Source organism: Sciurus vulgaris (genome assembly GCF_902686455.1).
Source record: "Sciurus vulgaris genome assembly, chromosome: 4".
NCBI lineage: Eukaryota > Metazoa > Chordata > Mammalia > Rodentia > Sciuridae > Sciurus > Sciurus vulgaris.
The window spans coordinates 118,989,496-119,004,696 of NC_136464.1; the positions used below are offsets into that span (position 1 = coordinate 118,989,496).

A 15,201-nucleotide genomic window follows, 5' to 3' on the forward strand; every position below is an offset into this window, starting at 1 on the left:
TTATGACAAGACAAAAAATCATATTGATTTCTTTTCTCACTGAACAGACATCAAATTGGTCAATATCACATCTGGAGCAGCAATGTTACGACTGATGTTACAATAGATTTTCAGCACACTTTTACCTCACCAACAGAATAGCAGACTTTCTGTCACATTTGATTGGTTGATGATAATAAGATACATGAAAAAAAAAATACTAAGCCCAAAGGAGAAGCAGCAGTTCATATCCACCTACATGGTTTTTGAACACCATTATAAGAATTTGAAGTGCTTGTGAAGTAGACTTTGCAAATGATTCTTAGCTTTAAAAAACACAAGGTGTCTTTGTATTTGGGTTATGATAAATTTATGGAGTCTGGGCTGGGGTTGTGGCTCAGTGGTAGAGTGCTTGCCTAGCATGTGTGAGGCACTGGGTTCAATTATCAGCACCACATATAAATAAATAAATCAGATAAAAGACTCATCAACTAAAAAATATTTTTAAAAAATTTATGTAGTCTGGAAAATTTAATCACCAAAATATTTATAAGTCACACACTGAACATTTATGAAAGTTCCAAAATCTAAATCATAGGATATGTTTATTTTGTAACAAAATAGATAAAATCAAATATAAAGCATATTATTGTTTTCACTTTATATATTTTGATTATGCTGAAATTTGTTAATATAACATTAGTTTGAGTAAACATTAAATTACTTATTTAAAAAATGCTAAGTATATTATTAAGATGAACTTCTTTCTCATCATAAAAAGAACTTCAGGAGTAAATAATGATATATCCAGCATATCCAATCCAAAACATCCTCAGGTTTTGGAGGCAGATTTGGCTCAGTGGTAGAGCACTTGCCTAGCATGAAGGCTTGGGTTTGGTCCCCAGCAGTGGAAAACACTAGGTCTTCATCTTCTGTTTCTTAGACCATTCAGGTGCTTCCTTTTTAGTCTAAAAAGAAGAAAAAGAAAATGAAACAAAATGCTTACAAGGAGGACAAGAAAGGCGATTTAGAGAACTAATTACCTATACACATTGGGGCCTTTTTATGTCAACTACAGAACTGCTTTTCTTGGTTCAGAAAGACACTTAAGGACAAAAGTTTTGTCCTTTGTCAGAAATAACCCTACCTGGTAGATCTGTAAGAAAGCTAAACATCAGAGACTGAGGCAGGAGGATCCCAAGTTCAAAGCCAGCCACAGCAACTCAGCGAGGCCCTAAGCAACTTAGCAAGACCCTGTCTCAAAATAAAAAAAATTAAAAAGGACTGGGGTTCAGTGGTTAGGCACCACTGGGTTCAATCATTCCTGGTTAGCAAAAAGAAAAAAAAAAAAAAAACCTACAAATAGAAGTTTTTTGGTTCAAACAATATATTCTACAGGGTTGGGGATGTGGCTCAGTTGGTAGAATTCTTGCCCACCATGCATGAGGCCTTGGGTTCAATCTCTAGCACTGAAAAAAAAAAAAAATCTAGTAAGGACACAACTTTCTAGTTGTCTCCTTTATATAGACATGAGTATTCATTCAGTCAATTGATATTTACTGAAGAATTACTATACTCCAACTATCATGTTTTAAATCTTGAATTATTAAGTACTTACTAAAGTACTTCTTGGGTTTATTGCTTAATCATTTCAGTATAAAAACAAACAGGCTGTACAGGCTGTACAGAAGTAAGAAAAAAGCAGGCCAGGCATGGTGGCACATGCTAGTAATTGCAGTGGCTCAGGGGGCAGAGGCAGGAGGATCCCAAGTTCAAAGCCAGCCTCAACAACTTAGCCGAGGCCCTAAGCAACTTGGAAAGACCCTGTCTCAAAATAAAATATTAAAAATCAAAAACGGACAAGGGATATAGCTGAGGCATTAAGTGCATCTGGGTTCAATCCCTGGTAACAAAAAACAAAAAACAAAAAAACAAAAAACAAAACAAAAAAAACCACAAAAAACCAACAATAACAATGACAAAAAAAAAAAAGGGGGGGGGGGAGAAAAAAGTAGTGAGCTGTTAAGGAATAAAGCATTCAGAATTCCTTTAAGGCAGTGATTCCAATTAAAATATCCTATTTCATATAATTTGCTTTATTAAATATGCAGTTTACTTCTTTATCACTTATATCTGCTTAAAAGTACAAAGAACCATATTCTCAAATAGACATATAGTATGGCAACTCATATTCTTTTCATACTTTTTTTTTTTTTTGGTACTGGGGATTGACCCCAGAGGTGCTGTACCACTAAGCCACATCCTCAGCCCTTTAAATTTTGAGACAGGATCACACCAAGTTGCTTAGGGTCTCACTAAGTTGCTGAGGCTGGCGTTGAACTTGCAGTCCTCCTACCTCAGCCTCCTGTGCCGGTGGGGTTACAGGTGTGTGCTACCACACCTTCCTTTGTTCATATTTTAAAAATATTGTTTAGGATGTCATAGAGAATGCACAAAATGTTGAAAGTGACATCAGTGATCAGCCCCGCCTGACCTTATTCGTAGTATTAGCTAGTGTGGATTACCACCAATATAAGCCACCTTCTTCTCTCCTCAGATCTCCAATTAAAGTCACAAATACATTAATCTAAATCAGAAATATCAGATCCCTCTTCTATATCTATTCTAACTAGTCCTGTAATTAAAGTATCTTTACTCTTGATCTTGATCTTGATCTCTTCTCTCTTGATCTCACTGGCTTATGTTGGGCTTCTATCATTTCTGGCTTGATTCCTGCAAGAGCTTCCTATTCTGATTGAGACTCTAACTTGTTCAATTCACTGTTCATAATTCTTTCAAGCTTATCTTTGTAAAATGCAATCAAGACATTTCAGCAGTTCTTTCTTTAAAAGAAAGTTCAATGGCTTTGGCATCAAACGTCAGAGAAACTTCCCTGGCAAAAATAAGAAAATCACTTGGGAAAGGCCTATCTTACAAGAGAATTCATAGGTGACCCACCCTAACCAAATCTAAAGGACACAAAAGTATGAGGTAGAATGCTCGTTTGTTTCCTTTCTCCTTTTCTCTCTTCTTTCCATGGAGCTAAACTGAGCCCCAGAAGTCTAGTTTATTAACTGGTGATTAAAAACTACCATTTGGCCAGAAATGTCTGTTAGTTCACCAGTGTTTTATTTCTTTTAGAAATATGGAATGTTTCACAAATTTGTGCATGATCATAGGGGCAATGCTAATTTTCTCTGTATCATTCCAATTTTAGTATATGTTCTTCTGAAGTAAATATATAATATATATATATATTTTTTTTTTTTTTTTTGCAATGATGGGGATTGAACCCAGGGCTTTATGAGGCAAGCACTCTACCAACTGAGCTACATCTCCAGCCTGAGCATTTTTTTTTAAAGGCAATTGTTTAGAACAGTTTTTGGTGCACAGCAAAATTGAGGGGAAGTTAAAGAGATCTGCTATATATTCCATGCCCCAAACATGCTTAGCCTCCTCATTATTAACATCCTTCATCATAGTAGTACATCCTTACAAGTGAGGAACCTACACTGATACATCATTATCATTCAAAGTCCATAGTTTACATTAGGGTTCACTTTTGGTGTTGGGCATTCTATGGGTTTGGACAAATGTCTTAAGACACTGTTATGGTTCACATATGAAATATCTTCCCAAAAGCTCACATTAGGCAATTCAGAAATGTTCAGATGTGGAGAAATTAGACTGAGAGCTATAACCTAATCAGTGAATTAATCTATTTGATGGATTAACTGAATGGATTATCGGGTGGTAACTACAGGCAGGTAGGTCACTGGGGGTGTTTACTTGGGGATTATATTTGGAGCCTGGCTCCTCTCTCTTTGTTTCAGTGCTGCCATGAGCTTAGCAGTTTTCACCCACCAGGTCGTTCCAGGAGGATGTTCTACCTCACCTCAGGTCCAGAGTAATGGAGTTCGCTAACCACGGACTGAACCTATGAAACTGCAAGCCTGAAATAAACTTTTCCGCTGTTCTTATCAGGCGTTTTGGTCACAACTAACAAAGGTATACGTGCCTTAAGTATCACACAAAATAATTTCACTGCCCTTAAAAATCCACAAAGAATTTTTAGCTTTATGTTCATGAGAGGTATTGGTCTGTGGTTTTCTAGGCAAAAATTTTTACTTTAATTAATTAATTTATGGTTCTGGGGATCAAACTCAAGGCCTTACTACACCCACTGGTCTGTAGTTTCTTTAGTTTTCTTTTGTTTTTTTCCCTTTTGTGGTGCTGGGAATTGAGCCCAGGGCCTTATAGATACTAGGTCTACCAAGTAGCTCTACCACTGAGCTACATCCTGGCCCTGGTCTGTAGTTTCCCTTCTGCTGTAATATCTTTATCTTGTTATAGTTATAAAGCTCTTGCTGGCCTGGTAAAATGCGGTGGGAAACATATTCCCTTTGTTTCCATCATTTGGTATAATTTCTTCCTTAAATGAATTCAACAGGGAACCCATTTGGGTCTGGCATTACTTTGAAAGGTTATAAATCCATACAACTTCTTTAATAGAAATGGGATCATTCAGTTTGTCTATTTCTTCCTGTGTGACTTGTAGCAGACTGTGTCTTTCAAGGAGTTGGTTCATCAAATTTGTGGTCACAAACTTGGTGTGCTGGCACATGCCTATAATCCCAGTGACTTGGGAGGCTGAGGCAGGAGAATTCCAAGTTCAAGGCCAGCCTGAGCAACACAGTGAGACCCTGTTTCAAAATAAAAAATAAAAAGGGCTGGGGATATAGTTCAGTGGTAGAGAATCTCTGGTTTAATTCCTAGTATTAAAAAAATTGTGGTTATAGAGTTGTTCAAATTATTCCTTTATTGTCTTTGAAAATGTCTATGGGATAGTTTAGTAATGCTCCCTTTTCATTTCTGAGGGTGATTTTTGTCCTCCTTTTCTTAGTTAGCTTGTGCTATAGTTTGAATTTGGAATGTCCCTCAGAGGCCCATGTATTAGAGTTTAGTCCCCAATTTGGCACTATTAGGAGCTGGTTGTAACTTTTTTTGTATAATGCTAGGGAATGAATCCAGAGACTTGCATATGGTAGGCAAGTGCTCCATCACAGAGCTACATCCCAAACCTTTACTGTTTTCATTTTATTTTTTGTGGTGTTGGGGATCAAACTCAAGGCCTCATCTCTGAAATGCATCCTAGTCCTATACCCCCTTCTTTATTTTTTATGGGGTGGGTACCAGGGTTTGAACCCAGGGATGCTTAACCATTGAGCCACATCCCCAGCTCTTTATATTTTTATTTAGAGACAGGGTCTTGCTGAGTTGCTTAGGATCTCACAAAGTTGCTGAGGCTGGCTTTGAACTTGTGATCCTCCCAAGCAGCTGGGATTATAGGCATGTGCCACTGAACCTGGCTTATTTCTCTCTTCTTAATAACAGAATCTAAAAACAGATGTTTTTTAGGAGAGAAATGGGCCCATCTAGTTAAAAATGACATATTATTCTCCTTGCTGCTAGGATGGGTCATATGACCAAGTTCTGGCCAATGGAATATAAGTTGAGATGTTGGGCAGGATTTATGGAAAAACTTCTTTAGAAAGGGAGATGGGGTGGTCAATCTCTTTTCTTGCTTCCTGCTTAGAATTCAGATGTGATGGCTGAGCCTACAACATCTATACTGTGATTTAAAAAGTAGAAGCCACACTCCAAGGATTCTGAAGAGAAAAACAGAAACCTAGGTCTCTGACTTATAGGGCCAGAAACTAGTCCTGAAATGCTTATCTCCAGGTCTTTATCCAAGAGACTGAATAATTTGCTAAAGCTGTTAAATAGTCTACCTCTGAGCTATATCTCCAGCCCTTTTTATTTTTAATTTTGAGACAGGGTTATGATAAATTACCTAGACTGGTCTGGAATTTATGATCCTCCTGTCTCAGCCTTCACAGTAGTTGGGATTATAGGTGTGTGCCACTGTCCCCAGTTAATTTATTAATAACAAAACAGATTTTCATCAGAATCTATTTCTACCTATTATACTGCTATTTTAAAGCTTCCTCAATATTATAAGATGATGATAGGATCTAAAAAAATGTAGCTGCTCAAAAACCTTGAGCTGTGCTCTTATTCCTTCAGGTTTTTACTTAAGAATCGCCTTCTCAGGGAGGCTATACCCACCTCCCTTCTCCATCCCCCTTCCTGTTTTATTTTTCTTCCTACAATTTGTCATGTTTTCCTGTATGTTATTATTATTTGATAAAATAATTTGGATATAAAATTAATTGCTTTTTTTTTTTGATAATTCTACTTTTTTGGTTTTTTTGGTACTACGGATTGAACCCATTGGTTCTTTTATAACTGAGTTCATCCCCAGACCTTTTTATTTTTTCATTTTGAGACAGGGTCTCACTAGGTTGCCTAAGGCCTTACTAAATTGCTGAGAACCCCTGGTCTCAAATCTGTAATCTTCCTACGTCAGCCTCTCAAATCTTTGGGATTACAGGTATATGCCATTATACATGGTTAATTCCATTCCTTTAACCATTTGAACAGTAGTATTTCTTTTATTCTTCCACTTTAATAAAGTTACTTACCCTTCATAACCATGAATGGTGTTTTATAAGTAACAAAATTCAATATGCCCCTCAGTTATTAACAAACTAATTTTAAGTGAGAAGGGTTCTTATTTTAAATATGACTCTCATATACTCTTTTAGATTAAGCTGTTTTCATATACATATTTTAATATTTTATATTAGGCATATAAATTATTTAAAGATAATCTTTTATAATGAGAATGTTGCTTTTATTTTGATGTGCTGGTTTAAGTTAATTATGTTTATAATTTTATAGAGAAACAGAATTAATAACAACCTTGAATTGTTATGGTGTGTTAACAGGTCCCAAAGTAAATTATATTCCAGATTTAGCAAAGTGTTCAGAAAACTGTTGTAGAAACAAATGACAGCATTAACCAGAAACCTACCAGGAGTAATTCACTGTTACAAAGTGATTTTTGGAGACAATTAACTGATAAGATAGGTACCTTTGCATCATGCAGAAGTAGTCAACTAAAACATTAATATATAACTTGGGGTTATAACATATTGAGAAAATTTGTTAAAATTAGAAAGAATGATCATTGATAAAAGGAGATGAAATAAGCCTAGTGGGCCAGGCACAGTGGTGAATGCCTGTAATCCCAGGGGCTCTGGAGGCTGAGGCAGGAGGATCAAAAGTTCAAGACCAGCCTCAGAAACAGTGAGGCCCTAAGCAACTTGGCAAGACCCTGTCTCAAAATAAAAAATAAAAAGGGCTGAGGATGTGGCTTAGCGGTTGAGTGCCCCTGGGTTCAATCCCTGGTACCAAAAAGAAATAAAATAAAAATTAAAAAGAAGCCCCTTATTTGTAACAGTTTGCCAGCTAAATTACATTAGGAAGAGGTTACAATTAGTATTCCTGATACTAAAAAATGAAAACAATATTTTAAAAATGTCAATGTGCACAGAGGTATCTTGAGGTCTGGTCATAATTTTGGTCAGATGAGTCTAGGTTCCAAACAAATAGTCTAGATTCCATAGGTTCCTAACACAAATGTGAAAAGAAAGTGTTATAGTTACATTGAGCTATTGGTTCCCTCAGTCCCCAGTGCCTGGGGTGGCTAGAGCACCTTTAATCTATCAGCAAAGGTCATTTATTCTGAAGTAAGAAACAATACCACTCCAGGCAGCCCCTGTGTCACTTAATACATCCAATTGTACTCATTATATTAGTATGTTATAAGTAACTACTAAATTCTATTTTTGATGAAATTATCAACTTTTTCTTTTTGCAGTACTGGGGATTGAACTCAGGAGCACTCTACCACTGAGCTGCATCACCAGCCCTTTTTATTTTTTATTTTGAGGCAGGGTCTTAAGTTGCCCTGACTGGCTTTGAACTTGTAATCCTCTTGCCTCAGCCTCCTCAGTTGCTGGAATTACAGGTGTCCACCACCACAGCCAGCATAAACTTTTCTTTATTAACAAATAATGAGTGCTGGCGATATAGCCCATCACGTAGAATGCCTGCCTCCCATGCTGGAGGCCTGGGTTTGAGTCCCCAGCACAGTGCGAATGCGGAAATAACAAACAAATAATGAGCTAGGCATGGTGGCACATGCCTGTAATCCCAGTGGCTTGAGAAGTTGAGGCAGGAGGATCACAAGTTCAAAGCCAGGCTCAGCAACTTAGTGAGGCCCTAAGCAACTTAGTGCAACCCTGTCTCAAAATAAACAGGGCTGGGGATGTGGCTCAGTGGTTAAGTACCCTTGGGTTCAATCTTCAGTATCAAGAAAACCAAAACAAAACTGTTTTTATAACCACTCTACAATACCTAAAATAAAAAAAAAAATGTGATTTAAAATAAACATCACATAAAATACACCATCTTAACTGTACCTCTTCCACCTCCCAATCTAGGGATTGAATCTGAATCTTTCCCACACCAGGCAAACACTCTTATTACTGAGCCCCAGCCCCATCTTAACCATTTTTAAATGTATAGATTAGAGGCAATGAGTACATTTACAGTTATTAACCATCCATAGAACTTTTTCATCTTGCATAACTGAAGCTATTTCCATTAAACAGTATCCCCATTGCCTTCAGTCCTTGGCAACCACCATTTTACCTTATGTCTCTATTAATTTGACTACTCTATTTATAACATATCTATTTTTATTTTCCTTTTGTCCTAAGGGAAAGTGTTAATGAGTGGTGAAATGACTAAAATCAGACAGATGTAATGAAGTAAGAAATGAAAAAAGTCTAGATATAGAAGAGACACACTAGACATCCTGTTCCTAAATAACAGGATCACAAGTCAGAAAATATTTTGTAAAAGTTGTATTATCTTTGCCTTTGGAATTTCCAATTCTTATCTTCATCTGACAAAATACTATACATTCTTCAAAGCCTAGCTCAAATTCTTTCTTTCTGATAAGACAGTCTGAGTCCACCAACATCATATTATCTATTGTTTCTTTCAATTTTCATAAACAATTTATATTTCCTATAAAGTAGGCTATCCAATTTCATTTACTACTATTGTTACATGTTTCCTATCCTTGACTGCAGAGGAACAGCATTTTTAAAATTTATTTTAATTTTTGTTGTTGTTGCAGTAGTGGGGATTGAACCCAGGGGCACTCTACCCATGAGCTACATCCCTAACCTTTTTTTAAACTTTTTTTTTTTTGTACCAGTGATTGAGTCCAGGGGCTCTTAACCACTGAGCCACATCCCCACCCCTTTTTATATTTTATTTAGAGACAGGGTCTTGCTAAGTTGCTTAGGGCCTCACTAAGTTGCTGTGGCTGCCTCAGCCTCCCAAGCTGCTGGGATTACAGGCATGTGCCACCGAGCCCAGCCTCCCTAGCATTTTTATTCTATTTTGAGATGGGGTCCCCCTCAGGCCTCAGCCTCCTGAGTCACTGGGGTTACAAGCATGCACCACCCTGCCCAGCAAGCAGCAGCATCTTTAAAGCAGACCCTATCTAATGATCAAATATTCTATCATACCTAGTATAGATTCTTATATCAGTCAGTACACACCTGTTGAACTGAATTGTACTTACCTGAATATTTTCTTCCTTCCAGATGACTACATGCAGCCTTCTAGAGAAACGTGTGGTTCATATAAATCACATAAATTTATATGAGACCAAGCCGAGACCTGTACTCCATTACCAACTCACTGTAATTCACTTTCATACACTGTATACTGGGGCTGCACTGTCAGCTGTTCCCTATCCTACTTGGAGTCCAAGGCTTTTTTTTTATGTTTTAGTTATACATGACAGTAGAATGTACTTTAACATCATATATAATGGAGTATAATTTCTCATTCTTCTGGTTATACATGATTTTGAATCCCACCAGTCATACAGTTATATATGTACACAGGGTAATAATGTCTGATTCATTCTACTATCCTTCCTACCCCCAGGCCCCCTCTCCTCCCTTCACTCCCCTCTGCCTAATCTAAAGTAACTATTCTTCCCTACTTCACTTGGAGAAAAGACTAAGGATGGTTGTTAGGGAAGGATGGCTGAGGTATTAAGAAAACAGTGACAATAATGCAAATCCTAAGTATAAATGACATTTTGGAATAAGATGGCAGCAGAAAACTAGTGAAAGATGTTTAGGAATGTTTACACTGTGTTTGGGAAGGAAAAGGGAAAGTCACTCTAAAGGGGATTAGAACAGCTCCAGGTTTTTCCAGGAAGGAAAGGCTACACAAAAAGCCTAGCATAGCTAAGAGCTATCTTGAGAGAGAAAGCAGATGATTAGGTGGGAATGAACTGGGTGTTTGTGAATGAGAGCGACTGAAGTGGTTTTGCTGGTGGCAGAAGTAGTCTTCACTATTGTCTTGGAAGTTGCTACTTTTACTTCCCTATAGCTGAGTTTAACATCCCCACCCAGCAAAAAGTTTAAAGCTAAGAAGATAGTCAAATGAGAGAGATAAGTAACTGCTTTTTTTTTTTTTTTTTTTTAAATCCTCAGCAAATATTTATTGAGTACCTGCCTTGTTCATGTGCTGTAGAACACAAATGGATCAGAACTTCCGTCCTGAAGGTACTTATATTATGTAGTTCAATCTAGTCTATGTTGGTGCACTAAATGCCTAAACAACAACTCTGTCACATGTGATTTCAATGATCATAGTTTTTCTATAAAATGCACCTTTTGGACTTGTCTTCATATATAAATAAATATCACATGTATTCTGCAAAATATTCATAAGAATATAAAAAGAAATAAAAATGTCAAGCCCTTATTTCGCTCTCCTTTATGATAACTCTGCTCCAATGCCACTGCCCAGTTAACGGTAGTTTTGTGTGAGATTCCCTCGTATTTTCAATGGATAAATATGCATGCATTTGCTGGGTGCCCTGGTGCATGCCTGTAATCCCAGTGATTTGGGAGGCTGAGGCAGGAGGTTTGCAAGTTCAAAACCAGCCTCAGCAACTTAGCAAGACCCTGAGGAATTCAGCAATACCCTGTCTCAAAAAATAAAGCATAAAAAGGGCTGGGGATGTAGGTCAGTGGTTAAGCGCCCCTGGGTTCAATCCCTGGTACACCCCCTTCCCCCCAAAAAAATGCATACATGCATTCATCTGATTTTGGCAGGGGTGGGGGGGGGTACTGCCCAGGGACACTTAACCACTGAGTTACATCCACAGACCTTTTAAATATTTTATTTAGAAACAGGGTCTCACTGAGTTGCTTAGGGCCTTGCTAAATTGCTGAGGCTGGCTTTGAACTCAACATTGTCCTGCCTCAGCCTCCTGGAGCTGCTGGGATTACAGGTATGTGCCACTGTGCCTGGTTCATTCATTCATCCTTGAATTTAATATCAGTTAAAATACCAACAAGATAGTGGAATGAATTTGACATAACTTTCCTATGTATGTATATGAATAATTCACAGTGAATCTCAACATCACGTACATCCACAAGATTAGGATCCTAATTAGAAAAAGATATATTTCATGTCTGTAAAAATATGTCAAAATAGACTCTACTGTCATGTGTAACTAAAAATAACAAATTGAAAAAAATACCAACAACAAATATTAGCCAAAGAATCTGGAAGTAAATTAGAAATGTTTCCATTTTAGTTACAAAACCATAAGATTATGAAATTATTAGATCTTATTTCAAGTACTTGCACAATAAATTCCTGATTAACAAGTTCATAAAATATAAGTATTGTCAGGTAAAACTGAAAATATTGAAAAGATAGGTGTAGTGGGGCATGCCAATAATCACAGCTACTCAGGAGGCTGAGGCCAGGGGATAGGCAGTTCAAGACCAGCCTAGGCAACTTAATGACTCTCAAAATAAAAAACATGGCTGGTGGTATAGCTCAGTGGTAGAGGGTTTGCCTAAGCATATGTGAGGTCCTGGGTTAAATCCCCAACACTGACTGAAAAAAAAAATATTTTTGCCTAAAGTGAATTATAGAATACTAGAATATAAATTCCAGAATGAATTTCAAGTAATTTTCTTCTAATTTATAGATAAAAACAGGCTAAGAGTGTATAAATTATATAAATCTCATTACTAATTTTTTTTGGGCCCTGGAGATAGAACCCAGGGGCACTTTACCACTGATTCACATCCTTATCCCCCACTCCCCCCACCTTTTAAAAAAAATATTGGGATAGGGTCTCACTAAGCTGCTTAGGGCCTCACTAGTTGCTGAGGCTGGCCTTGAACTCATGATCCTCCTGCGTCAGCCTCCTTAGGTGCTGGGATTATAGGTGTGTGCCACCACTTGGTCTCCTTACTAATTTTGCATTAGCACATGATCTTTATTTGATAGGTCTACAATATCACCTCTCAGTTTTCATGAGGGCAGCTAAACTTGTAACCTCTTTGAACATGTTCCCTTATTTAACAATAATAAACTTTATCAGAAAACAAAATAGAAAATGTAGATAAGCAAAAAAAAAGAAATGAAAACAACCCAATTCATACTTTATATAGTGACTCTTGGTTTTATCCTCACTGCATAACCTGATTTTGAGGTACTGGGAAAACTTAATCTTATTTATGTACTGGCTGCACTCAGGATTTTAGGAAATCACAAACAGGTTACCAAGTTAAGTTAAAGTCAGAAATGTAGAAAAGCAGGTTCAGAAGATGTGGTTATTGCTTGGAATAGAGGAGGGTCAGAAAAGCAGATGAGAGATTTTTTCCCCCCTGGTACTAGGGATTGAACCCAGGGGTGCTTTACCACTGAATTGCCTCCCCAGTCCTCTAACTTTTATTTTGATATTGAGTCTCCCTAAGTTGCCCAGGCTGGCCTCAAACTTGGAACTGTCCTGTCTCAACCTCCAGAGTTGTAGGGACTGATTGCAGGTATGCACATCACACCTGGCTGAGAGAATTCTGATAGGTCTTAAATATTTGACTATCTTGTGGTTTTCATCAGAGCTTATTTTCCCATTGTTCATGCATTCACTCTGCCTTCTTCCTGTAGATATAACAGATGGCACAGTCTCACCATACTCAGCCCACTTCTGAGGAAAACTCAGCCATAGTCCCCCTAAAAAAATGGCACTAAGCAGTTAAATTTGGTACAGTGTGACCTCTGTTCACCAGTAAGAGCAGTCATTCTATAGACTAATGATTTTAGGAAGTCTTGCCAAAAAAGAGGGTACCATCCATGAGGGTGAGCTGTGTCTTGGAAAATGCAGTGAAATCTAGGTTCTAAGACAGCAGAGATGGAAAGGATGCACAGAAAGATGTCTCAAGACAAAGGCCATGAGCAAGTCAATGAGGAAGTGGAAACTATGAGTAAACAGAAACCAGGAAAGAAACAAAGAGAAGCTAATGTACTGCAGAAGCAAAGATTCAGGGACAGGGCTGCTGAAATCCCAGGAGCTGCCTTGTATCCAGGCAGTGGAGGCTTCCTGCTTTCTCTTACCTGTCAGCTCAGTCTCCTTTATTGCCATATGTATCCTTACAACTGTTCTTTATTTGATTGAGATTGCAACTTTCTATCATTTGTTAAAAAAATAAAAAGGGAGGTTGAATTATACAATCATGATCTTGAGGAGCATTATCTGCACATATAATGAAATGCATTAGATCAGAAGTTCCCATATTTGACTTCTTATTATAATCATCCAGGGAATTTTTAAAAAATTAAGATTCTGGAGACTCACTGGATCAGAGTATCAGAGAAAATCTTTCTGGCTTTGATTCTTTATGTACAGAAGGTAAAAAAATCACTTTTCTTCTGAGAAATGAAGCCATGATTGAGAAGCCACAAAGAAGTAAAATATTTTAATAATGTTACTATTTTGATTCTGTTGCCTTTTAATCTCTATTTTTATTATTTGTTAAAGTATATAATTTAATATTTCTTAATCTAATTTTTTAATACAAAATTTCCTTATTTACTTTTCTTTGACTAGTTTCTGTGCACATACATTTCTACCTAACAATGCATTTCAGTTTATGTTAATATGATTGGTTTTATACTTCATGGGGACTCAGAACAAAACATTATTTATTTTATAAATAAGAGGGAGGGAACAGGTGCTATTTTTCATTCCTTTTATTCTTCCCCCCTTTTATTCTTATGTAAATTACAACATTATAGACAATGCATTTCTGATTCCCCTATAATTAGTCCCTGGAGGCGGGGGAAAGACAGTGCCACATTTAGGATAATTTCTGGGCAAGTTCAATATGTTAACTAGAAACAAAATCCAACTATCATCAGTAAGAGAGATAAGATACACACTGAAAAAAAGGAACAAATTCAGATCTTTCAAGGCCCTTCCATAAAACTATTAAAGTTAGTTTAAAAACAATATGAATGAGAGGAAAAAATTTAAAATATATTTAGTGAAAATCAGAGATGAAATTAGAAGTACTTTTAATTGTACTTACAAAGAGTGTTGGCTTGGGTATAAATATATTGTCTTCATGTTCTTTAGGCAAATTCAAAGTCTTTGATGTCTGATTTTCTGTCAGATTTTTTGATTCTGTTTTAGTAAGAAGTAAGTTGTTTTCAGAATGTTTACTACGCATATTAATGAGAATCTGTTTCATTGCTGCTAATTCCTGTTGATATATGAAAACAAGAAAATGACAAGTATGATTTTGGCAGAGGGACAAATAATGATTGATGTTAAAATATTTACTTACTTTTCTTGAAGTAGAAGAAATATTTGAAGCAATTATACTACATAAATGAGGAAAGTTGTAAAAACAACAAAATATTAATGTACAATAATCACACACATGAATCTTACCATCATAAATTTGACATTACTTTTAGTATGACAACTATACTCTAATGGTTCTCAAATTACTTTGCATATTGGAATCACCTGTGGAGCGTCAGCAACTCCCCTTGATGCCTATGTCTCACACCCAGAGATTGTGAGGTAATTGGTGTGGCATAGTTTTTTACACATTTGTTGTTAGTTTATTTAGATGCTTAATATTTTTTTTCTCCCTTTAAACTATACCAGTCCTTATGAAGTCTTATATGAAGATGGTAGGAAAAAAAGAACCCAAATAGTTTTTTTTCCCTTGGCTATTAATCTCCAGTTCAAACAGTAAGTTTAATAAAGTACTTCAGGATTTGTTCAGCCATTTTATCCCCTTATCCTTTTACAAATGATAAATGGTTTCTGTTTCTTTTTTGTGGTGCTGGGGAATGAACCCAGATCTTCACATATGCTGGGCAAGGACTATACTACTG

General features: G+C 36.8%; 1 protein-coding gene across 1 annotated transcript in view; it reads right to left on the reverse strand.

Annotated features, from left to right (window-relative positions):
* Window positions 1–515: 515 nt before the first annotated feature.
* Window positions 516–15,201, reverse strand: part of PIBF1 (progesterone immunomodulatory binding factor 1) — a 227,033-nt gene continuing 212,347 nt past the window's right edge. Inside the window, exons 17-18 of the mRNA XM_079138952.1 lie at window positions 14,382–14,555; window positions 516–947 (exon numbers count right to left, since the gene is read on the reverse strand). Of these exons, the coding sequence (XP_078995078.1) occupies window positions 897–947; window positions 14,382–14,555 (225 nt within the window). The 3' untranslated portion in view covers window positions 516–896. The remainder of the gene's footprint in view (window positions 948–14,381; window positions 14,556–15,201) is intronic.